The 26,945-nt window shown below is 42.3% G+C and overlaps 1 protein-coding gene across 1 annotated transcript in view; it reads right to left on the bottom strand.

Moving 5' to 3' along the window:
* Positions 1–26,945, bottom strand: part of AFF3 (ALF transcription elongation factor 3) — a gene marked incomplete at its 3' end in the record, with an annotated part of 327,368 nt that overhangs the window by 724 nt on the left and 299,699 nt on the right. The window contains exons 14-20 of the mRNA XM_082014341.1: positions 25,820–25,947; positions 12,659–12,722; positions 9,880–10,016; positions 7,791–7,862; positions 5,302–5,395; positions 1,138–1,187; positions 784–998 (exon numbers count right to left, since the gene is read on the bottom strand). Coding sequence (XP_081870467.1) covers positions 784–998; positions 1,138–1,187; positions 5,302–5,395; positions 7,791–7,862; positions 9,880–10,016; positions 12,659–12,722; positions 25,820–25,947 — 760 coding nt within the window. The remainder of the gene's footprint in view (positions 1–783; positions 999–1,137; positions 1,188–5,301; positions 5,396–7,790; positions 7,863–9,879; positions 10,017–12,658; positions 12,723–25,819; positions 25,948–26,945) is intronic.

Raw genomic sequence — 26,945 nt, forward strand, 5'->3', positions numbered from 1 at the left:
GCAACTGAATTGTATCCCTGTGTCCCCTTCAGGGTGAACTGAACAGCCCTCTGGACTCTGCTGTTTGTATTGAACAAAGCACCATCAACTGTAATGGGGGAATAGCCCCCCAACTCATATATACACAACTACACTTAGGTGTCCTCATTTTGATTTGAATCCTGACCAGGCCCCTGCCTTAAATACATATATTAGCCTGAAAACCAAGGAATACTTTATCATCAAGTCAGAATTTGAGGCACTGGCTCATGGAAACCATGAGGTTCACCTCTTCAGCTGAGAGATGTTTGCGCTGAAGAGGGAGCAAGGCACCTCATTCCCACCTCTGTCTGCTCGGATGGGGGGAGAGCTAGGGGCTGTTCATTCCTTCTGCAGAAAAGAAGCGTGTTCCTGCTTTTTGATGTGGTCTGGCTAAATGCATCACACCCAGCTCCATGACTTTGGGGGGCAGGAAGCTGCCTTGCCTCCCACAAACGTTCCTCTCCAGAATGACACAGATGGCAGTGAATGCTACCCACAGCTATGTCTGTGACCTGTCTGTCACCAGTCCTGACCAGCCAAATAAAGAAAAAAAAAAAAAAAAAGATGCTTCTGAGCGTTCTGAGCGAGAGAGCTATCAAAATTGCCTTTTTGGGATGTTTTGGAACAGATTAGGAGCAGACTGAAGAAAAAATCACTTCTGCAGTCCTACTTTGCAGACAGGACTCCTATCAAAAGAGTTATGTTCCTAAGCAAAATCATGTGACAGTCTTCTAGAATAGCCCCGTGCCTTGGCTCACGCACCTCTGTTTTCCTTGGCCAGGTTGTCAGCCATCTCCCAGTAGTCATAGCTGTGCAGGATGCTGTTGGTGATGCTGACGTGGTTGGCAGCCATCTGATGAATGCGCTGCGGGATGCTGACGATAGGAGATGGGGAAGGGGCCCCTGTGCTCCCCTGGGATCCTACAGAGCTGACTGGAGAAGGGCTAGGGGACATGGGTGATGGAGTTCCTGTGCTCCTGGAAACAGATGTTAATACAGTTACTTAAAAGGGTGTTGGGATTAAAAACATGAGAGTATCAGAACATACTGCAGGTAAGAAAATGTAATTTCTGCCTGCCAATGTGGTGTAAGTTTCTGTGCAACCTGGGAACTTACTTGCCATTGGCACCCCAAGGAGATGGGTTCTGGGCAGCTTTTGATGAATTCTGTAGAGGAAAAGATAATTCACGATGCATGTAATTTATGTAAGACTATGAAATGAAGACCATTATACAGTATAAAAGTAAAGAATTGTAAAGAAAAAATTGTGCAGATAGAAGTATTCAAGTCTCATGATGCAATAAACTCACTCATCCTTTGGTTTGGTGTTGTGATGAAGCAGTGCTACAGCACAGACTCACATTACAGTCTATCGAACACCCTGGGATGGGGGTTGATTAGGAAAACATGTTAGTTGAAACTGAAACTTTTCACAGAAATCCTGGGAGTTCAGAACAGAGTGCTGCCAAGGCTCTTTGTGAAGATTAACATGGAATTTCTTGTGATAGAGAAAACCAGAAGGATTTCCTCCCACTCTCCTGCCCCCAAAGACAAATGTCATTCTGCTAGGACCTGCGAGACTGTGCAAGTGTGCTCAGCCCGGCTGACCACAGGGATGTGAATCTGAGGCTCCCTCAGCTTGGGGTGGGTGTTTTACCCACCAGGCTCGAGAACCTCTCTCATGATTGCTCCTCTTGGGGCTCTTCCCCTTGGTCTGAATACAGCAGCATTCACAGGCCCAGAGAGATTGCCCTTGTAGATTGGTGGTTCTTCTAGCTGAAGGGTTACCCAGACCCTCCCAGAAGGGGACATTAGGTCAAGTAGTGTGACGTCTTCTCTATCTGCAGTCATTAAGGCTCTTGCTGTGAGTATGCTGTGCTTACGCTAAAGAATTTCATTGCTTGAGGAGAGGCTACCTTGTACACGCACTACATTTACAGAGCAGGAGAAATTGAGGTGTCCACAATAATGGAAACTGAATAGCTAAAATGATTCTAGTAGTTAATCTACAAGAGCTGGTGTGAATTTACTGGCAGGTTCCTGCCCATTTGACCTGTGGAAAAACTCCTCTTCTCTCCCAAATGCTCGTTTAATCCTGGGCCTGTGAGAAAGAAGGATGTAAGAAACAGAAGTCTAAGAAACAAAACTTTTCTGGTCCATCCCATCCGCAGCCTCAATGACCAGTTTCTAATTCTTCAGGGGAAAGCGACCTCCTTGCACCCCCCCCTGAAACCACACATCCGGAGAATTGTGTGCTGGGGAACAACCCTCCCTTCTTGACAACCACGGGAGACCAAGTGAAGTCCTGCAGCTTGAGATCTCTTTATGGATATTGTTTGAATGCAGGGCTGCAGGGGTTACAAGCTTTAATAGCAGTGCAAACACTCTTGGTCTCCCATGGCTTAGGAAGGAGAAATGATAAACAAGGGGCTTCAGAGCTTCGTGGGTTTCAAGGCCAGGAGTAATCTCCCAGGACACTCAGCCTGCCATTTCCCTTTTCCACCTATCATGGAATTTTTACCAAAAGCTAAATTACTTTTAATTTTTTTTTTATTTTTAAAAGGATAGCTAGTCATTAGAAATCTTAAGACACTATTTATCGTCCCTGTTCTCCTGTGTCCTGTGTCTAATGTTTAGCAGGCCACCCAGTTAGGAAAGCAATTTCTGTTTCAGGGTTTCAAGACTGAATTTTCTTAACTTCAGTGCTAGGTTTTGGATTTTGCTGCTCCAGTGCCATCAAAACCGCATGTCACCTGGTATTATCAGCTCTGTTTCCATATACACAATACTTTCTTAGCCTGTGCTGCAGTAAGCTGGACACATCTCCTGTGTCTCTCTTCAAAAAGTTCGTTTTCTCAGTTTTGATGTGTCCTCTGAACTGCTTCTTGCGTTCTCATATCCTTCGTGCGCACACCAGCGCTGGCTGTATTTTAGCAGCGATCACATCAGTGCTGTGTGTGCCCTGGCATTCTTCCTGCATTTGACACTGGGCCTTCTACATGCCAGGTAAGTGGTATTAAAAATAAGCTTTGGAGTGTCCCACAGGGAGTTCTTCCTTCAATGGGTTTTCTTTTTTTTTTTTTTTTTTTTTTTTTTTTGGCAGGAAGGGCTAAGGTGTGAAAGGAAAAAATGGAAAGTTCTCATTTACCGTCCTAAATAGAACCAACCTGGGAATCCTCAGCATTTGCTCCTCTTACAGAATAGTTTCTTTTTTTTTTCCCTTTTCTTTTCTGATCTGTCTCAGAACTACTGTCCTTCATCTTTCTACTGTAATGGAAACCGAGTACATGTTATTTACTTACAGAGTTGGAGGCAGGAAAATAGGAAAATCGAAGTGGAGTCAAGGATATTTCTGCTGTAAATTTAACCAGTCTCTGCCTTACTGTACAACTTCCCACACCTTTTTTCTCATGTTTTAGGCATATTACTCCGTCCTCCTCTCAGTTCTGCACCAGAAAGGTGGGGGTAAGGAATCTAAAGGGAGTGTAATGTTGTAAGGGACCATCTCTTATCCCATTTTGCTTACTGCTACCCATTCTCCTGATGTCTTTATGCTCTCAAATGTGTCTCACCCCTGAATTTCCGTGGTTTCTTTTTAATTCTGTGCTGCATTAATTTTTTTATAATGGAAACAAAATACTTAAAAGGAGATTTAAATAATCATTTTTTCTTTTCTAAAAGAAAAGTGTGTCTAATTTTCCCTGCAAATGTATATGACCAGGTTTAAAAACTTTCTTTGATTGATAATATATGTGGAAGTTCTTAATGCAGTCAGCATTTCACGTCACTTGGTTGTGAAAGCTTTTAGATACCAAATATGAAATGAGTGGAGAATTGGCTTGTTTTCCACTGAAAATTACAGCAAATGGATTTTTTTTTTCCAATTTTTGCTCTCAAAGGTGAGAATACTTTCTAATGTGAAACTATGCTATCATTATATCAGCAGGAGGTCTGCAAAAAAATAAGCTCGTCTTGGCTATAGCAGAATATAAGTCCATTTTATGTTTGCTGTGAAACAGTTTCTGTCTGCTAGTAGGAGACATTTTACATGGTTGAGAGCCTGACCATCCTGTTCTTAATGCAGGTATTCTCTGAACTGGTAAAGAAAAATAAAGTACTGTAATAGGTGCATATTTCTTTCCCCTGAAATCAAGCCATTGTTAGACAAACATAATGTGTTGAATTATATATTGCTAAATTTTTAGAAGCAATTACAGTGACTTCAATTTCAGTTTGACAATAACAGAACTGTCAATTTCCTTCACTGTCTTCATGTGTTCAGAATCTAGTCATGAGCATTTGTGTTTGTATTTGAAATTTTTTATTAACAAAATGTCAAGGGATGGATGTTCTTCATTTCAAGGTACCTCCCTCTGCAAAAAAAAAAACCCACAGATGAGCCCTGTGTTCAAAGACAAATGTCTGTTCAAGTCTCCCAGAGCAGTTTGTCTTAAAGCACTTGTATGTTCATATTATTTTTTTTAATTAGAAAGATAAAGGCTAATTTTGTGTTTGTGGATCAAACGCTGGATGGACTGACTGCTAGGTGAGCTCCACCTGAAAGGTTTTGTTCTTGAGATCTTTCCAGAGAAAGGTTGCCTGTCAAAATATGTTAAAAAACTTTGAATGACTTCCTGTCTTATTAAAAATAACCAGGGTTTGGACCTGGCAGAGAGTGGAAAATGGAACCAGTAGCAGGTAAAGCAAAGCAGGAAGGGGAAGCCAGCAGTGCCGTGTCAAGTACCCGGCAGGTGGTGTAGTCGCCCTCCGATGCTGTCACACAACTCTCACTGAAGTCAGCGTGGGCTGTTTGCCGGTTCCTTGCGTAAGAACATGTCCCACTGCACTGTCCTACCTATTGATGCTGCTAAGGGGAAACCCTGCAGCTGAGGACTGATCGAGATCAAAGTCTTCAACTCACAGGTAGTCTAGTGGGAAGTGTAATCCTGGAGTACATTCTTAGAGCAAAATCTGCAAAACCTATTCACAACAGAGCTGGACAGCACTAGACAATTGACTGAGAATAATGTGAAAATACCTGCTTGTTAGTACTCTAAATTTCTCATCCCTCATGAAGGGACATGACGTGTATTTTGCAAAGAGAGGCCCTTGTGAAGGCAACAAAACTGACTAGAGATCAGGGTTGCCATGGGAGTCTATGGTCAAACTCCCACTGACTTCACAGGGGAAGAACTAAGCCCAGCACAGCTACTGTTTTAGTAAGAAGCTGTATTTCCTGTAATGACACACTGATTTGAAAACATGTAATAAAGAATGTACCTTGAAATACTCAATAAGCGTTTTCGAATACTTGACTGCATGGTCTCTCTTGAGTCGGAACATCCTCCAGTACAGAAGGGCCAGGCAGCGGTAACTAGAACAAAAGGGAGAGCAGAAGGTAAAGCGTGCCCCCGAACAGTAATCCCAATTAATTATCTTAAATTCTCAAACTAGCGTGCAGTGGAAGGCTGACACCATCTGGCTTTTATCACCATTTTTTTACAGTACTTCACACTTTGCCATGGTTTCATGAGCAAGACTAGGTATTACAGCCCGGAAGGGTCACGCTGACAACAGCTACCGACGAGGTACTGAACCAGCCATACTCAGAAGGCTTTGCAGGGCTGGGTTCCACGGCCTTGACTCTGACTTGAAGTCTGCACACTTGACCAAAGGCCTCTTCCATGAAAAGGTCATTACAGGGCTGAAACCTAACGTACGCATTTTTTTGTGTTTCTTGTTGTTGTAAATGCAAGACAGCCTTTTGGGGTATCTTATCCCGGGACTTTATTACAACAGCCTGGAGCCTGTATAATGAACTAGAGTCAACCTGGGTATACACCCAGCGGTCTCTTCCAGCAGCTGGAGAAAGCTGGGAAACAGGGAAATGTCGGACCTGCCCATATTTCATTGGCCAAGCTCCTTTGTGGGAAACTGGAATGGAGCTTGTGTTGGAGCCTGGTGGCTATTCCTGGGCCACCTGCTTGATTTGTTCCCCAGAGGAAACCAGCAGCGGGCTGAAAAACTCAACGTGCTGTACTGGAACTGTCTGCCCCCGTGCTCCTCGTTAGTCTGCAGCATGCCGCACACCTTTAATGCTATGTAATTAAATGAGAATAATAGCTATTAACTATAATTATACATCACAATAACTGACAATCAGCATTTAGGACACACAAGCTCTTGTCTTCGCTATTAGCTTTAGGTGCACCGGTTAATTCTCCGAACCAAGAACCACCACCACCTCTTCCCAGCAAGCTTTTGGATCGGCAAGCGTGGGACTGCCCCACAGTAACACAGCTTTCGAAACGAAAATCTGGTGTGTTTTGCTTTTCCTTTGGCAGCCGAGGCCTTATTTTCAAAAGCAGTACTTCGTCTGGGAGCTAACCTGAAGCACCAGGAGGCGGCTTGAGTTTGGAAGCGCCGAGCGCTCCCCATCTCCCCGCGCCCAGGAGCTGCCCCAGCCTCCGCAGCCCGCTCGAATTAGCGAATTGCCCTTGGAAAAAAAACTAGAAATCCCGGGCAGGGTTTCTCGGCCCCGTTCGCCTCCTGCCCTGAAGAGGCAGCAGGTGAACTTCTGGCTGTGGCCGCTGGGGGACAGTCTCTCCTTAGGAGAAGCGGAGCCGGCTGCCGGGCAGCCCGGGGACGCGGTGGCCTCGCAGGCCCCGCCGCTCTCACGCTGTCGCCTGCGCAGGTAGAGCGCGTAGGCAGGTGATGTCAGCTCACCTGGGGCTGGCGGGCGCCGAGTCCGGGTTGCCAGTCACGGCCCGGAGACGAAGGCACCCGCTGCTTTCCCTCACGCCGACCTTTCTGCTGAAACCGGTGCGGGGGCTCCGGCAACCGGGATGCGGTTCCCCGCGTGCCGAAGCGCTCCGGCAGTTCTCAGCAACCCTTCGTCATATGGCTTTATTTATTTTTATTTTTTTGTTCCCCACCCGTTCTGTAGTAATTTCCCCCGCTAAGCGTTGTAAAAGCAATTGCCGTGAACCCGTTCTGTGCTCCTCCCAGTCGGCACGGTAAACCAGTGACAAAGAACGGGCATTTAAAAAAAACATTTGCTTCTCTGAATATTTTCTTCTTTTTTTATACAAATAATTAATTAAGTCCTTATTTATGGAGGCTAAAGACGCATTTAATTTGGATTTTTAACAGATGGTTAATAGATGTTGAAAACACACTTGCTGACTGTAAATGTCCATTTACTGAGAATCAGTAACCTTGTAATAGGTATTTTATGTATTAACCACATAGATATTAAATTAAAATTTGGTTTTAATAATATGTTGATATTTTACTAGCAATCAGCAACCATCGCACAGAATCTAAGGTGCGTGCATATATATCTGGAAATCTCAATTTAGAAGGTAATCCAAGAAGCTTAATTATCACCACCACCGTATCTCCCTTCATACAATGTAAATACAATTTATGATTATTGAGCCTAAAATGTCATCCACAAAAGAAACTACTCAACTCTTGGTAGAGTAGTACATCACTCATAAAAACAACAAACCACCAGGCACTTAAAGATTAATTACACTGACATACCATAGCTGACCTGTCACAGCCAATACGTATGAATTGCTTACTTACAGAGAGGGAATGCAGACCTGGTACAGAGATACCAGGGCTGGACCCTCCCGGATCAGAAAGTATTCTCTTAATTTCAAAAGACAACATAATCCTATCTGGCTGTGTCCAGCATCTGATTCTCAAGAACTGGCTCACTGCAGAAAAGAAGCCATTTGAGGATATCTTGATCTACTAACCATAATGCTGCCAGCTGTTTGTCTTCTGGCGTGGCGCTGGGGCCTGAGTGGGTTTTTAGTCTCACTGCATACCTTAAGCAAAAGAAAAAAAGCCAATGTGAGTTAACTGAGACAGCTTTATATTACTGATCAGAGAGCTAAGCTGGCCAGTGTCATTTGATCTGCCCCCTTATACGTATTTGCTCAAGTTACCAAACATACGTATGCTTTTCTGGTTGTGTTTCAGAGCTAGTTAGCCGGTAACAGTGCCTCCTTGCGCTCTTTAAACAGCAGTAACTCCCTTGAACACCCCTCAGTCCGGAGGGGAGCCTAGCTGGCGAGGTGATGCTGTCCTACCAATATAATCTCCGCTGCTGTGGAGACCCAGTTACACAGAGTTCACGCAGAAAGGTTTTCACGGCGTCTGAGGCAGACAGCCTGCCCTCACCCTGCCGGTTCGGAGTATGTCTGCCCAGATTTGCTCCTCCAAGCAGAGCACAGCAGAGGGGGAACATGTGGCTCACAGCTATTTTTGCTCATATGACATTACATTCAGATTCTATAAATATTAAACATCCACAGAGGTAGCACTGCTGTTTCAAGAGCGTATGTGCTATGCAATCACAAATTAGTTTCTGGAAATCTCAGCTTCCAGCTGAATACCTGAACAATGGACAAGGTTAGGACAACACACGGCACTTCTGGGCTTGCTTCCAGAAAAATACCTGTTCCCCATAATTAGCTGCTTGTGTTTTGTCTTATCTTTGCTTTCCAACTTTAATCCTGATACCTGGGCAAAGATTCGGTATGAACATTTCGTTTCAACAGGCACACCTAGTAAACCACTTATTTTTCTGAGCTGCAGCAAGTGAGATCAACAGCAATTCATACTACAACAACAGCCACAGCTCCACATATTATTGAAAGCTATGGATCTGCAAGCAAAATTCATTTCCAGAGTTAGGACCATATATTTACTAGCATGAGAAGAGACAAGGCAGACAAAGAAAGAGCTTTCTGCCTTTCAAAAAAAAAAAAAAAAAAAGACAAGAATTGCAGAGATGGGTTATACTATCCTCTTACTGAAAAAAGTATTTGATTTTGTTTAATAACCTTCCAATTAGAAAGCTGGCCTCAATCCACTGAAATGCATGAGAAGACAGCCCTAAATTGAATAAAATGCCAATAGAATTGCTAACATGCAAGAAAATCATCACATCAGCACTGGGTCCAAAAGAATGCAATTGTTTTAGAAGCTTCGCTCCATTATGAATATGATCAAAAATTAAAATGTTTTACTTCCTATGAACTTAGTCCTGATAAGAGCTGCATGGTTGACTGTCCTAAGGAATGATGCCATCGAGCATCTTTCTGACAGTGCAGCTTTCTCTCCTAGCGTGGCTGGGCTTGCTCTCTTGCAGAGGGAGTCACTCAGCTGCTGGCAGGCTTTTGACCTTTGTTTTTTCTACCGACGCTGTCAATAATATTAACTATTCGTACCAACTAGAACGGAGAAAAGGACTTATGAGACAAACTTTCTTCATAGGATCTGCGGGTGGGACTGAATTCTAGATTGTCCTGTTTGGAGAGCCATGAAGGTGACTAAATGTAGGGGTAGCTTTAGTGTGAGCTGGACTGCTTTCGGGACTCCGCTGGCTACAGTAGGAGCATACTCACCAAATGGACCTGAGTGTCCATTTTTCTATCACTGTTCACATCTTCTTTCAGGTCACCATTAAACTGCAGCCTTAAACACGTTGCAACATTTTGCAAACTACTGCTCCATGAGAATGTTCTGGTATTATGAATTATTATTTTTCCCTTTTGAGTAGCATGGGACATATCATGAAACCCTTGAAGTAATTTGCAACTCAAATAATATGAAAAACTTTGTGGGTTGTTTCTTCTTTTTTTTTTTTCCATTCTACACAGTTTCCTGATTTAATTTCAATAGAAATCACAGATAATACATACGTATTGCATATGACTGACCAGGCACTTGGGAGGACCTCATTTTTCTTTTACTGTATCTAGGGAATTATGTGATAATGTAAGATAAGCATGTTTGCACAAACAGCGTAACCCCTGAAGTCCTCTCCTCCCTTCCTACCTGATGAGTTCAACTGTTTCTGAGTACATTGTATAAGGGGATTTAGATTCCATTGGGCCTTGTTCCATTGCATTTCCACACTCAATAAACGATAGTGCTGCTTCTGCATAATTCAGTGCCTTTCCAAACTTTTCCACCTAGAGGGAAAAAAATAAAGACACAGAGAAATAGTGTAATCATCAAAATATGGTTACATCATGGGATTTTCTCAACGTTAATTGTAAACTTGATACAAGTTGGTATGTCTTCAGATTCACAATTTTTCCTAAAATATAAAAATATAAAAATAAAAGATAAAGCTAAAACCCATCAAACCTTGTGCATCAGTGAAAATCATAAGATACAGAAAGTAGAGCTGAAAAAGGCTACGAGATGTTAGTTGGCCCACACTCTTGTGTCCAAAGAAGGACCAACTCTGCCTGGGACATTTCTGACAGATGTTTGTCAAAGCTCTTCCAGTGCTGGAAGTTCTAAAAACTCATCAAGGCCTTTTGTTCCAGCTTTCCTTAAAAAGGGTTTCACACACCTTTGCAAATGTAGTTTTTCATCACTCAACAAAGAAAGGTAATAATTATCTTGAACTAAGAGCATGCAAATTAAATACTTTGACTACTCTTATTCAAAGGCTCATCTCTGTTCTCATGTCGTCTTTATCCCTACCATTTTCAGCACTGCTTGGCCACACCTTCCTCTTGTCAGGAATTTGCTTTCCATATTCTCCTCCTCTTTCAGGGATTGCTCTGCTCCCTCAGCTGCTTCTGCCATCCTCCTTCCTTGCCCCATTTCTTCTGTGTATTTGTGTACTTACATGGATATACTCCTCAATGATGGTGTATATGCAAATGTGCACCTAATGTTCATATGTGTACACTCACATACCACTTCTCTGCTCTCAGAATTTCATTTTTGATGTGGATAGAGATGAATCATACTAATACCTCTCTGTCCTGACTTCTCTTTCCTTCAGTCAGAACTCCTGCGGTACATAAAGCCCATTAAAGGACTTGGATGCATTTGGTTGAAATCTGATGCATGCAGTGAAAGGTTAATGGACCTTATTCTTTTCCAAGGGATAAAGATTTTAAATAGCAACTTTGGAATGGCACACTGGCTTCAATCTATTTTAGGCTCTTATGACTCCCATTGCGATCATACCAGAGAACTTCACAAACTTTTTATTATATTTCTCTCCCCGACACTCTTGTGAGGGTGGAAGTGCTGTTATCCCAATTTCACAGATGGGGGACTAAGGAGCAGAGAGACTTAGAGTAATTTTCAGGCTGCTCACTCTAAGTGCCTATGTTAGATATTGCAGTGCCAAAGTAGGAGGTATGGAGCCCAGCAAGGTGATTCGAAGTGCCTGGAGGCACTTTGGCAATATGGCAATTCCTCCAGGATCCCTACACAGTCAAGGAGGGAGAGGAAGTACCAGCAAAGGGTGATTCACAAGGTGTAAGTAAGGTGCTGGTCCATGGTGCAGGGAAGCTGAATGTGAAGGATATTTCAATCACCTAATACTGATGGGAGGCTATTTAAACTGTGCCTAAGTGACTTCCATGCAGTAAACTTGTGGCAGAGAATAATGCTTGCACCTCCTGTTTCTGGGAGTCTACCATAAAAACATTTCTCTTCAGGCTAAGAATTTCCTTTGCATATTAAGTGATTTTTTCCATTCTGTTTAAAGCAACACACTAAAATGCACCATTTGTACTTCTCCACAATATTTTCTGATTTAAGACTCACTTTAGAGCAATCTGGAACTGAATAAACCATGGAAATTTGTACTAATAAACTCAGGTAGAGTGTAAAATCAGTGTTAGTGTCCTAAATTAAGGGCCTGCTTCTGCTTCCTTGGCCTTTTTAGATTCTGCACAGCTGAGAAAAAGAGGTGAAGAAACAGAGGCGCTGAGCTAGCTTTCTTCTTTCCTGCCGCTGTGGCCCCACAGTGTATCTCTGACAGAGAAAGGCAGGACTGCAGCTACTCCCACCTGCAAGATGGCCATACTAATGGGGGGTCCCACCCATACATTGCATCTGCCACCCCAGAAGCCTGATGTTTTTAAAGCTGTGCTCGCTTATTCATGGTGCTGGACAAACGCAGCCTTGGAGAGAGCTGAGAGACGGCTAGACAGAGCTCTCCTGGAGCACTGCGTACTTTGTTGCACCCCTTTGCTTGGAAAGACAAGTGTCTCTAGTGCTCCATATTAACCTCACATTCCCACTTTTCTTACCGACTACATTTTTAGACACGTCAAAGCAAGGCCAAGAATCTGTTACTTGCAACAGTCTTTGCATGCAAGGTGTTCCCCCAGGGTTACACAGATCCCTTGTGTGCTTGCGATTATGTTAGCAGATCTCTGCCACGAACTCTGCCGGGGTCCTTTCGGCACTGAAGAGACAAAGCTCTTTAAAAAAAGTACAAATACCTCAGCCAGCAGACCAAATTTGGGGATACAATTATAGGACCTAGCCAGCTAGGTAAACTGGAAAGATAGGTATGTGGATCCCTTACACAGCCTCCGTTACTGCAGTTACTAATTAAAGCCAAGGAATAAATGGAAACTTTTATTTATCCAGGCCTTTATCTCAGCAAGTCATTATTTGTTAAGTCATAGTTTATTGGGCTATGAACATTTGATTATATAAACATTTCTTAATTTAACAAGCCTAGCCATCCTTATAATAGATTTTATAATTACCCCAGCAATACTGCACTGATGAAGAAACTGCATTACAAAAATAATTTGGAGCAACATAACTGGAAAGAAAATGTTCTCACCATTGCATCTGCTTTATGCTTCTTCCGTTTAGCTTCCTGCATAAAGTAATCTGCATTGCGTGGCCTACCAGGGGAAAATAAGAAGACATTTTATTATTTTCTGAAGTGCAGAATATTTTCAAGTTATTTTTCCCTTATTTTAAACCTGATTTGCAAATACTTTTTATGAAGAAAATACACTTATCATGTAACCATGCATCTTCCATTTCCAAATTGCTGCCTGTGGAGACAATAGCATTTATGGCTGTTCTCATTCTTTAGAAGTCAGTGATTCAGAGCAAAAAAAAAGCTAATAAAATGCATTTTTATGGATTATATAAACCGCTTCCCAAATTAGTTCAGTTCTGATCTGCAAAACGGATGCAAGCATTAAGCGGAACAAGTTATTCCATCATCGCCGTGGTGCTTCCTTACCTCTTTTTCTACTTCTCTCTGTACACTGTCATTTCCCTTGGCTTCTCCCTCTTCTCGAAACAAGTGTATGTTTAATCTCTCCACTTTGAAAACACACGTCAAACCTGCTTGCCTCCGCAGCTACCATCTCACCCCCCTCCTCTCTCTTATCTGTAGCATGCTGAGAATGCTGTTTACTTTTGCTGCCTGGAGTTCCTCTCTGACTCCGTGCTGGGCCGCCTGCTGCCATTCCAGGGCCGTTGCTTGTGCCCATTTCTCCATTGATTTCTCCTCACACAGATCTCGGAGACTCCATCCCTTCCTTAACCTCCCTGACCTTCTGACTGCCAGGCACAAATCCAACCGCTGTCTCTGTGCTGAGACCCACAAGTCTGTTTCTGATCCAGACTTATCCGCTTCCATTCAAACTGAAAGCACAAACTGATGTTTTCTTGGCAATGTCTGGTCACCACCTTGGTGAGCTCCTCATGGCTGAAGCAAATTTCTTATCTCCTCCCACAAGCTCTCCCTATTGCACCTTTCTCAGTCACTGTGGAGCACAGCCATTTGCCATGTCATTTCAGGCCATAACCTGGCATCTTCAGTTGTTGCCTCTCATAAATGTCTTCACATTTCCTGACCCTGGCAGATTCTTCCAGTCTCACGGATGTGGGAGACGGCCTTCTTTCTCAACTCAGCTAAAACATGTCCTGGTTCTTCTCAGCTCGTACTGTGGTTACTGCCATGTCCTTGTCTCTCTTAGAGAAGGAAGTTTTGCCTTGGTTAGAGTGCCATCCCTTTGCCCTTATCTAATGAAAATGAGATATTCCTGAGTAGCCAGAATATGAATTCTAATGTTTTTACTATTCATGTTTTTAGTGATTGGTGTTGTATATGATATGGTATTATCGCCACTCAGCTATCTGCTGTAGGTTAACCTCGGTAGGCAGCTCAGCCCCACACAGCTGCTTGCTCGCTCCCCTCAGCAGGATGGGGGAGAGAATCAGAAGGATCAAAGTGAGAAAACTCGTGGGATGAGATAAAGACAGACTGACAGGTAAAGAAAAGCAGAATAAGGAATTCATTCATTGCTTCCCATCGGCAGGCAGGTGTTCAGCCATCTCACAGAATCACAGAATCATTAAGGTTGGAAAAGACCTTTAACACCATCAAGTCCAATTAAGAGATTTCCAATCTCCAGGCAAGGAGGGGTCCATCATGCGTAACTGTTACTCAGGAGGACAAGCGTCATCACTCCAAATGTCCCCCCTTCCTCCTCCTTCCCCTAGCTTTTCTTGCTGACCATGACATCATATGTTGTGGGATATCCCTCTGGTCAGTTGGGGTCAGCTGTCCCAGCTGTGTCCCCTCCCAAATTCTTGTGCATGCCTAGTTTACTTGCTGGTGGGGTGGGATGAGAAGCAGAAAACGCCTTGACTGAGTGTAAGCCCTGCTCAGCAATAATGAAAACACCCCCGTGTTATCATCTCAGTTTTGGTCACAAACCCAAAAGACAGCACCATACTAGCTACTATGAAGAAAATTAACTCTATTCCAGCCCAAACCAGTATGCAATCCTAACTAGTTTTTTTTTTTAAATTGGGATTTCTCAGCACACTTGTTTAAAAAAATGTTTTGTGTGAGTCAGAGAAGATGCAGATCTAAAAACTGAAGTCCGTGGGATGGATGAGTAAAATATTCTTGCTGATAGCAGTAAGAACATATTCAGGTCCATAACTGAGCTCAGTGGGAGCAAGGAGGGCCTCTTGGCAGGAAGAGGACGGCTGTATGTACTTCTTTGAGACCATAAGGCATTTGGCAGTGCGTTTACTTGATCTGTTTCCTTCCACTTAAGTGCACACAGTTTCAAGGACATTTAATTGCATCACGGAAGGTTAGTCAACCTTATTTTAAAAAGAAGGAAGGCTAAATATCACTAGATGGAAATAAGATTCAAAGTCTGGCTAATTTTGAGTGACCTCTGCCCTAAAATGCTTGTTGATATGAAGAAGGATAGTGCCTTTGCTCCATCTTTAAAATATTATCCTCCCTCAGAGTGGAATTTCTTCACAGCTTACTGTAGCCAGTAGGTCAGAAATGGGACTAAAGACAGGTTTGTGTCCCAGTATCTCATAACCTACTGCAGCTGCAAATACTTCTTGTGCCCAGCAAGACGCTAACATTAACTTAATCATGAAAATCATCTTGATTTGGTCTTGGTCAATTATGAAATATTAGACATTGAAACAGTGTTAGCTTGATACAGGAAAATAACTATGTTTTCAGAACTGTTGAAAGGATTCTTAAAAAAATGTGAAATCCCATCTCTTTTTGCCTTGTGCAATGGTCTAGGCAAGACAGTTTACTATGAAGTACCAAAAAACAAAGCAAAGCAGAGCAAATCAACAAAACAGTGGTCTCATCTCTCTGAAATGATCAAAGTGATGAACCTTTACCTGATCCTTTCAAACTCAGGTCATTAAAATATGTCCTTTGCAACATTACCTCCCATTTATCACCCAGCGCTATATGTCTAATTTGCTTCTTTGAAGCATGGTAAGAGGCTCTAAAAACAAAGTGAGATAATGCAATGTAATTACGGTCTACATATAAAGAAGTTAATTGTAAAATGTTTTTCAACTTGTAGCAGGATTTATTCTCCCGAGTTATGATTAGCAATGAGGGTATTGGCAAGAGACATGCACATTACTGAACCAAGAAGCCTGCTTTGAGGGCCCTGCTATGGGGTGGTTAACCATAATGCAATGTGCAAAACCTGAAGCCATCAGTTTGTACTAAGTCCAATTGGTTTTTGGGAAGCCTAACATAAAAAAGAAACTATTAAAAGGGCATTTAAAAGCAAAGTATATATATTATCAATGCGAATGTTTAGATATTTCCATAGGAAAAATACAAGATTGATTTACAAATCAGGGGACACCTAACAGAAATTAAGATTCATTGGGAAAAAATGGATAGGGATAGGATAAAAAATGGATAGGACAAAACTTCCATCTAGTTTCTTAAACAGAGCTTGTCTAATAGTGTTAATAAACATGCTAAGTCAGATTCTGATCTCTTTATCTCATCTATGAAGTACTATTCTTCAGTTTATCACTACAGGTTAATAAACTTTCTATTGAAGTTACTAATGGCCATGAAATGGGTGAAAATGGAGCGCTGAAATGTCCTACAGATTTAATGTATGTTTATGTACATTGCATACATTTCTTACATAATTCTAGTTACAAAGAAAGGATGTGCTTGAATTTAATTATTTTCTTTTTTTTCTAATGGGAAATAAGGCTTTCAAATTCAGATTTGTTTAGGTTCCCATTGCACATGGATGTACCTTGTCTTTTTAAATCTAGTATACTAGTTCAAATTATTACGTTTTGAAGTACAAAACCAGAAAAAAACCCCTCTTTTATAGGCCCCTTGAAGATAACAGGTTACCTCAGCTCATGGACACATGAAGACACATGAGAAAGCTGATGCATAAATTAATTACTCAGGATTGTTCTTTTGCATACTGCACATTTCATATCCACAAATTTCACAAAAGTTTCTATTAATTATATTCTGATTTCTCAGACCCTTAAGTTATAGTGACTAGTTCTCACCATATCTGTTACAAACTTGAAGGTTTTATTTCCTCCATAGCTTGGCCTCTTTAGTGAAATTGGTGATAATCTCAGACTGGAGAATTTGCAAGTAATCTCATTGCGTGCTAATTTCAGATTGTACATGATATTGTTGAGAGTAATTTTGAGGAATCTGTTTTCTCACTGATGAGATTCAGAAAGATATGAGGCTAAGCACCGTTTCAGATCTTTGGTCTAAAGTTTGCAATCCCTCTCCAGATCATAGCTTTGCTACAGCCTGAGAAGCCAGGTAATAGAGAAAATTTCTTCAGGGTTAAAATGGTACCAGGCTACTGGAGTGGATGTGAGTAGTAGAAGAAGACCTGGAGTGTCTTTGTTAAACTAAAAATGTTACTGGTCATGAATGTAAACTGAAGTCCTGTGGAAAGTTATTCAGTGACTTCTGGTTTTCAGACAATTGAGTCAGGTTCTCCTTTTAAGTTATTTACAACTTTATGTATCTAATGGTGTCAGCACTGTCACTCCAGATTTACAAACAGAATTCAGGCCTCTTTAAAAAAAATAAAATTAAAAAGAAGTCTGACTTCAAATTAACAGGTACAGACAAGTGTTTTATCTCTATTAATAATCTGGACTGCAAAAGAAAGTCTTTTGTTTCTGAATATCTGATTGTTGGTAGCTTTAGAAATATAGTCCTCTTCAACAAAGCCAAAAAGGAGTTCTAATACACTGCTCTAATGCATCTCATATATCTTTCTGAAAGGCAAGAGAAAGAGCGTAAAGCATCAGTGCCAACTAAGTCAGGCTGCTGGTGAATTCTCCCTGGGATCAAGTGTCATTATGTGAAACTGGCTGCTCCCGAGGAGAATTTACCCTACTATGTTGATTGGGGAAAGCAATCAAGTACGGCTGGAACCAGTTCAACGCATTCTCAGTCAACACTAGCCAGTCACCTAGGCACTGCAACAGAACCCAGCCTTTTACAGAATAACCCCCCCACGGCTAGATCTGATAGTACAAACAAGGCCAGGCTTCCTTTTCAGCAGTGGCATTCAAACCATTTATGGCTTTGACAAGGGCAGCCTCAGTAGCATGGCTGTGGCTGAATCCGGGATGAAATTTATCAAACAATCCGCCACTGTCCAGAATTTCTCTCACCCGCCTCGCCACCACTTTCTCTGGGAGCTTGTCGAAAACCAGCAGGAAAGACAGCATTTCCATTGCTTGTTACGTTGCGCGGGATCCCAGCGTGAGGCGAGATGGCTGCGGGCATCGCAATTACTCCCCTTCCAGAAGCAGCCTTTCAGAATTTCCGGGCTGTTGAGCTCCTAAGAGTGGTGTTACCATTACCCAGGTGACATGCTTGTGTGCATATATGTTTCTCTCACCCTATTTAGCTTTATGCCATTACAGCGCATCTCTGGCACCTTTGTCTTTTGCTGACTTCTCTGAATTTAATTTACTCCAGTTTGGCAGATAATTGCAAAAATGTAAACTCATGCAGTAAAAAAAGGAGAAGGGAATCCAACAAAGTGAATCAATAAAAGCCTTACTTCGTACAGTGATTTATCAGCATCTACTCCAACATAATCTCCTTGGAACTCAGCGCAACCGCTGGTATTTACAGAGTATGGTGTAGCTTAGACTCCAATATACAATTTTAATTATAACTGCATTCAAAAGCACATTTTTCATCTAATTTTTATATTTTATATGAACTAAACACTAAACTATAGCGTTTTCTGCTTCATTTACATGATCTACCACTTGTACATTATTTCTTACTGTGGTATGGTGCTTTATGAGGATACATTAAAAAAAACTAATAAAAGTTCAATTAAACATCATAAATGTAGCCAAGTGCATATTTTAATACCCTTCAGAGATAATGCTGCTGAAGTGTTATAAAAAAACAAACTAGTGCTTCCTCAGTGTACAACAATTGCATGTAATAAAAGCAGCTTAAATCATAATTCTAGATATAAGACCAGTTTCACAACTTTAGTAAGCTAGACCCTAAAAAAGTGAGTGTGCTGGAAGGGAGCAGAACAGTGAAATAAACAACTTAAAAATTTGATCAGAGCTAGGGGCAAATCAGAAGAAACTGGCATAGCCAGGGTTAGCCCATGTCCAGTTTGGAAGCTCTGCCAGTAGGCCTTGAACTTTCAATCCAAGAAAAGAAGAAAACCCTGTAAGAGCAGGAAAAACACGTGAAGTGAAAGGCAGGTCTATACAAGCCCTGCCTATTTGCTGTTTCATACTGGGACATGTGTCAGGAGCATGTGTGACATGTTGGGTCACAGATACGGGTGTCATCTTCGGGGTATAGGATAGAGCTGAGCAGATATTATTATACAAAATAGTGTTCTGCCCTGACGCATCATGGCCTCCTACCCATACATAACTTTAAATGCTGTTTTATGGGGCATGACGCTGCTACGTCCGGGGCACGGCACACGTGGTGGCACACAGGGTGGGGGAGAGCCCATGGCACTGTGCAAGGTGAGTACCCAGTTATGGGAGTTTCACGCTCACTATGGCAGACCCAGCGGGTCTGGAAAGTTCAGCAGAGGAACATAGAAGTGGGGAGGGCAGAGGGAGTATTTGTGACCCATTTAAATGATAATGCTATAGGCATTTCAGAGAGACAGAAACAAAGGATCTGATTGGAGTCAGGACAAATGTAAGAAAAATTTATTCACTCACACAACTACAAAACTACTATCTTGTTGAGCTTAGTATAACAAGGTCAATAGCACAGATTAGATGAATAGATGAATAGTACAGATACCTAGAGAGGGCGTTACTGTTGCAAAGAATAGCAGACCAAATTAAATCCTGGCACCTAATTTAAATTAAAAGAAGAAAGATAAAATAAGTGGGGATTCCTATTTTGGCAAAAATGCAAACTCCCCCAGAGTAACCATGTCAATGTAGTGAAATACAAGAGACCAAGAGAAAGAATTAAAATCCACTACAAATTCCTGGGCATGACCCAGATTCATGACTTAAAGATATCCATGTGAAATCAGTATCTAGAATAAAACATGCAAGGGCAAAGTGTACATGTGAAGAGAGAGGAATGAAAGAAGTATTAACAATAGGCACTTGAGCTCCTGTATTAAAAGCAGAGAGGGGAAACATTACATCCTTGCAGATAAACTACCGATTATGTCTCTCTTCTCGTATGTTAAATAGATACTCTGAAATCAATTAATTTTAGTCGAAGGTGGGGTGGAAGCCTTTACAGTCAGAAGTAGGGAGAGAGGGCAGGACCACAGCAGTCCAGATTTATATTGTTTTAAAATGCCATGGAATCACACCCTGAATTCCCAATAGGCAGCTGAAAACCAAAGGCAGAAAGATCCTTCTGGGAGAGGCACTCCCTGGCAGCCAGCTCCGACGCTCCCAGCTCTGATGAGTGCCAAGGCATGGGTGAAACTATTGAGTGACAGTACGTGTGAAACCTGAGTCAATGATTGGGGTATCTACACTGAAAGGAGCAGGCGATCCTGGAACAAAGACTCTATCCAGGGCTCCTGTCCTGCAACGACTGTCTAAGAAATTTCAGCAGTCATAGGATTTGAAAGAAATCATAATCTGGCACTAGAAGACCAGGAAAGCATCTGGTAGTGATTTTGGGAATTCATACTCCTCACGTGCATTAAGTCATCACAGCCCCTTTCCAGCTCCATCACTCATTGTTGGCTCTCAAGATGAATAGGATACTCCCAGGCTAAAAATGAGTTTGAAGAGTCTGCTTGTGATTCTCTAGGCTAAAGCGGTTATGATAATTTCCTAGTATGGTTTGTTATCACTGGAAGATGCAAATAACCTTTATATGTTGAAAGAATGATCGGGAGAGCTCCCAGGTTTCCTTGGGGGATCACAGCCTTTGCACCCCAGGGCCATTACAGTGAGCCTTCTAGTCCAAAGGGGAAACTTCTGGGTAATTATATTGTGGAAAATGGACTTGAAGCACATTCTTCGAACATAGGTAAAGATATTTTCCACTGCCACAGGGACAGCAAAGCTGACTTAGGAATTAAGCTGTAAATAGAGGCATTAGAATATCTCTTACACACCACACTCTGTGAATCCTGGCATTGAGGGTGATGAAAACTCACACTACTCTGTAATCCAGCACAAGAAGACAACCGCTGAGTTACACTGGGATGGACTTCTATCTCTTCGAGGAGAAACCAATGTTTGCTACCAAACCTGAGGAAAACAAGCTCTGTCAGGAACCAGAGGTATAGTAGAGCAGGAAACACCATGGGAGGTTAGATGAGACTTCCTCATGTTCAGTACAAGACCTAGACTAGTCAAAAAGCTGCAGGGTTTGGAAGGTGCTAATCGCCTACTGTAGGCATCTGCTCATTGCTCACCAGTTGCAGACATGAGGAAGGACGGGGAGAGTCTGGTGAGAGAATCTGTCATGTCAGAGAGATTTAGCTCTGCTGCTCAGACCTGGAAGAGAGTTTGCTGAGCCTGATTAGAAGACCATTGTCCTGCTCACTGTTATGATTCACTGTGGACTAAAGATATTTTCTAGTCAAGCTGTAGAGTAAGAAGAATGCACATCAAAATCAATTGATCCAAACAAGTTGCATCTCTTTCCTGAGTGGCAAAATTATCAGAGGCTATTTCAGATCTGAGCCTGCCAATAAAACCATTCCTTGGCTACGTCTGTGCAAATGAAATAAGCAGGGCAAGGATACCAGCCCTATTGTTTGATCATCCATTGTGTCTAATTGCCAATACTCTCCATGGCACAGTTTTGGGCTCAGTCCCAGATGATGCCTGGGCACAGCTGGGGGACAGCACAGGCCAGAAACTGTTCTCAGGAGGCAGTGAGTGTTCATTGTTTTGGGGAGTGAAGACAGTTTAATCATATACACATAGGCAGTGCTGGACCACTTGCCCATAGGAACAGAGGAGGGGCATGGATGTAGCCTGTAAGTTAAATTGAGGTCCGCAGGTCCAGCTTTTCCTTGACGACAGGGAATAGTGGCTACAAATTCTTTACCCCATGAGAATCTCCTGCTAGAGCTGATTAAGCATTTACTTCCCACCAGACCAAGCTCTCACAAAGTGTCCCTAAAAAGAAAGGGATAGGTGGTCTTGCAGAGAACAGGCAGCTTAATTATCTAATCATGGGAGGCAGCATCTGCTGTCTAATAGTCTAATGTTATTTTCTCATGGGCAGTGTACATATGAGGAAATTCAGTGCCGCAATTAGGAAAGAAAGGAGAGGAAGAATGGGATGAAGTCTTGAGATCTCTCAAAGCCAAGAAACTGGGAGCAGTCCAAAGTAAGCATATGAATTTGTGAGGAACTTACTGTAGTAGATGTTGGTCTATCTGACCAGTGATTTTTTAGATAGCTGATGAGAAGAATGAGGAGCCAAGCTCTTTTCCTTAGCTGTGCTCCTGAGGATGTGCTCAGCACTACAAAAGTGTCTCTAAATACTTCAGAAAACCAGGAGTCCTTGAGGCATTTTGAGCAATGCAAAGTGAGATGACTTCCAGACGTTGTACGGGAGTTGCAAACCATGAGCACCTTTCCCTTTCCACTCTGAGGCAGAAGACCAAGGAAGAGGAGACTGAAAATGAGAGACTTGGGGTTCAAGCCAAAACAAAGAGATGCACTAAGATGTTATCTTTTGAGGTCTTTATGATCTCTATGCATAACACCTTTACAGGTTGAATATTTTCTGCGTATAGGGTTTATTGGTTGACAAACAAACACAAGAATGCTATCTCACAGCAGGATATGTCCCTTGGACAATGAAAAGCTGGTGTGTGTGTAGCACTTAAATCCATAAAGGTAGAGCAAACATTCAACAAAACATGAATAAAAAAAAAAAAAAGCTGAAGAAGATGTATTATCTTGCTCCTGTAAGGCCAGAAAAAAAGGAATGTAAGTGAAGAAAAACCACACCCCAAGTTTGAAAGGGTAACCCACAATGCAAGTGAGAAAATAATCCTGAGGATCATGTTCTGATTTAGCCATAAGGAAAACTGGGAAGCTGGGTACGCTCTGCTCTTTTTTATACCACACATGCAGTATTTTGAGGAGGGTGTGTGACTGTGCCCTCAGGCACCCACAGCACGTCTGTGCTTATCACTTCAAGGACAACAGATTTTGTTCCTAGATGCGGTTATTGGGAATTCTATCATTCAGTGAAATTACAGCAGGACTGAATTTGGCTTGAAGCATTATTATGTAGCCTTGAAAATGTTCTCTTCATAGAGTCAGAAATAGCCCAAAATCCAGGAAATCTTGTTAAGAATTAATACTGGAAACAGCATTGATGTCACTTATACATGTGGCATACTGGGTACCTCAAAGCATATTTAGAGCAGGCAGTAAACAATGGCAAACCAGGGAAAGTAGGGTTTTGCCTGCCTTTTGAAGACTGTTAGCTATATTTACTTTTCTGTTGCGATGTATGTGTATACAGCACTCTGCCAAGCAAGATATACTTTTTATTGACCTACTTGTGTTCCAATTTATTGCTAGTGACAGCTGTTGTCAATGATCTGGAGAAAATAAATTGAGAATAAAGCAAAGAGACACTGATTGGTCAAAAAAATTAGTTGTTGTTTTAAATCAAAGATAAGGGATTTAGCCTCTTAAAAACTACAGATTCTGATTAAAATGAAGACTTTAAAGCCATGTCTAGATTACAGTAATTCAGAACTTCATGGATTATGAGATGAAATACTTCATAGGCATCATTTTGGACAAAATGCTGCCATTAGGATTACTACATAATTTTAGACCTACTGTATTGCATTTCTTCAAATCCTTTGCTGTGGTACTACACAACTTTGAAAGACACTGGCTGCCATGTTTAATTTGATCCTTCTAACATGTGAGTCAAATTTGTTGACATTTAACATTTGCAGCCAGTCTAATCTGCTACATTTCAGTGACTTCTCTGCACAGTAATTTCAGAATCAACGTTTAGTATAGCCGGTGTTCTGGTGGTGTTTCCTAGATACAGGTTGCGGATGACAGTTGTAGTACATGAAAATCTCCCTTCTCCAGTTAGCACAACAGGCATTTAACCGTTTCTGGTTTTTAAGGGCAAATTAAGACATATTTGATTCTGTGTTTTATCTTATTTGGCTTTTTAGATTGCTTTTGTTAATGGGCCACAAGCTGCTTGGGGATATTCCACATGGAAGGCACTATACACCAACAGTTTAATTGTCTCTCTCTCTGAAAAGGTGAAACAGTTTTATTGAAGATGCCTGCCAGAGAAATCACGTGTATCACTAATGGAGAAAGCAAGTGATAAAAGCTTCTTAGATGACAGAGACGCTGAAAAAAGCAGTTTTCCTATGACAGTATTCTAGGGGATAAATGAAACAACCCAGTCCCCCTGTTTTTTGTCAGCATCTTGAGGAAAAATCAGATGAAGATACAATAGTTCTGTTGTAGCTATATCTGACTGTCTTTTTCTAATGCAAACAGATAAGCACGTCCTACAATTGTGACTTTTATCACTGATACCTTTCTGCCTTGTATGTACATGTTTAAACTGCAGAAAAATTGAACAGCTGCAAATAAATTATAGATGATGAAGAATTTTAAGGGCTATGAAGAGTTTGGTAGTACTTCTAAACAGCTTCAAATTTCATCCATGGAGATTGTTGAAGATATGTACTGGAAGAGTTAAAAACATGGAGGGAGGTGGAGAAGGAGGGAAAAACCTTACAATTATTACAATTATTATTATTTATTAAAAATCCTAGTTCTGATAGAAAACAGGGCTGTTATCCCAGGGTTTCCCTTGGTATAAAAGAGTTAGAGATGTTGTGGGTTAAAGTATGGGAGTACGAAAGGCGCGTCAAGGTCACACAGCTTACGGAGCTGTATTTGCTCCAGGCAGTCTGAGACATAGCTTAAACAGAACCTCTTCTACACTAGCCAGAAAAACCAGTATTTTCAGGCCAGAACGTTACCAGCCAAAAAGAATCTGGATTTTCTAGATATTAGGATTTCAACCTTCAGTTTCACCTTTATACCTTATCTGAATAATATCACACCCTAAATGACCTTGGGAAACAAACCAGCAACTTTAATTTACCAAAAAGAAAAGAAAGACAATTATGAGCTGAAATTATTTTCAGAGGGGGAGAGCAGGGGATGTTTGAGGGATGCAGTGGAGGTGAGGAGGGACAGGTATCCCTCCAGGTACTCATGCCAACCACTGCTGCTTCCTACTCACGCTGCCTTTGTGATACCTTTTTCTGAGCAGCAGTAGCAATGACAGCAGCAGCTGTCAGGGCTCAGGGATGGATGCAAGGCTCCTATATGTCCTCTCCCCTTGCTCCAAAGGGCGCACAAGAGGGATGCCCCGTCACCCTGCCTTGCTATGGTTCTGTATATATTAATAGTCTGATGTGTGCATAATTAATGGGAGAGCCTCGAGGGTGCTAATAACGCCTTAATGGGCCTGACCTGCCTCTTGTGGGGTCTCCCCCCTCTGCCCACGGGCTAAAGAAATCCATCTAAGCTCAGGTCTGGGCATTCACTCCCTGTCCAGCTCAGTGTAAGTGTGCCTGTCCTCAGCCCTTTCAGAGCTATGCTTGTGCCTGGCCGTGGCCCCCATTGATCCGGATCCCGACCTGGGGACCGTCTTCCCGGCTGGACCTCAGAGCTGCCTCATCACTGTGCACATCTGGCAGTCACTGGGCTGTGCCCGACCCTCACCGGACCTGATCCTGACCTGACTTCCTGGCCTGACCTTGGACCTGCCTCGTCACCACAGACTTGCCTGAGGATCTCGGCTCTTGGTTGAACCCGACTGCCATCCCTAGGCCTGCCCTGCTCACCTTGTTTGAGTACTGTGGAACTGGACCCCTGGCTGGCACAGTCCCTGCCCTGCTAGCCATGTTCTGCCCCTTGGCTCCTGCCTCCCTGTCCTTTAGGGAACAGCCAGTCCTCACTGTTCCTTGATGATTAGAGTCTTAATTTATGATGAAAAATTAAAGAATTTACACAGTATGTCTCATTCATTGCTCAAAGTACAGTATTACTATCATACTTCTGGCCCTGTTTCAGATCCTGTCAGAAGAATTGTATTTTTATGTCTTTAAAATGCAGGAAATGACATTGTTTTCTTTATTTTCAAGTCATCTGTACTTACATATCATCAAAGATAAGCTTTGTCCTTCTGCAGTCCCTGGGTGTGCTGGAGAGAGGTGACCAAGGCTCTGTTTGGGACTGTGGCTTATTGCAGAGAAGAACATTTTCTGAATTTATGTGAATTGCTTTCTAGACAACAAACAGCAGAAAAGACATTGAGGAATTGGCTACTAACTTCAAAAAAGCAACTAATAAACAACAGAGCGTCTTTGCATTGTGTTGTAAATTGGCAGTTAGGTTTCCTACTATTTCAGCAGGGACGATGTATAACTGTCCTGTCACCGATAGCCACAAATTCACAGACATTGCTCAGCGCACTTTGCAAAGGGCTCGAGTTTCGATGTAATAAACAGAAGAAATGGAGCTGAACAATTAGTAACTATCAAAACACTCTGAAACACAGTAAGTGAAATTATTAAAGAATAGATCTGGTGTCGTCATTTAGAAGATCAAGTTTTATCTCTAGTCTTCAGCTTCCGAACTAGCATGGTACCTTGCCTTGGGAGAGCAAGGCTCACTTGCTCGACTCGTTTTGCTCTGCACTGCTGATGTGCCTGTGCGGTATGAATCCGCAGCCCAAGGTCTAGGTTTCTTTCTGCTCTGGGTCCCCGATCAACTTGAAAGATCAGTGCTCTGTTCCAGAGCAGAAGCATGTGTCTTTTGGCAGGGTCTCACGCATTCCCTCAGCTGCAGCCCTGTTCTTCATGTGGCCTCATGAGCCCTTCGTCCCACCAAGTGACCTGCCGTGTGGGCTACCACGCCCTGGTACAGTGCAAAGCAGAGAGCCCCAGGTTGGTTTGGGTTGATGACCACTGCCAGAAGACGCTGCTCCTTCTCCCTGAGGGGACAGATGGAAGTGCAGTGGGGAAATGGACAAAAAGCTCAAGCGGATAAAAGCCACTCCCTGGCTTGTGGTCTCTGACAGAGATGCGAAGGACCACTTGGGCATGCCAGTGAGGTCCCAGATGGGAAGATGGAATAAAACAAAGCTAACGTTAACATTTATAGTTCATCTTCTACGTGGCACACCCAGACCAGTTCAGCAGGCTAAAGCTTTCAGCTGAATAACCAGATACATCAGAATTTTATTGCAAAGGTTGTTAAAATGTTGACCAAATGGTGCATTG

Source organism: Phaethon aethereus (assembly GCF_964289735.1).
Source record: "Phaethon aethereus genome assembly, chromosome: 1".
Lineage (NCBI taxonomy): Eukaryota > Metazoa > Chordata > Aves > Phaethontiformes > Phaethontidae > Phaethon > Phaethon aethereus.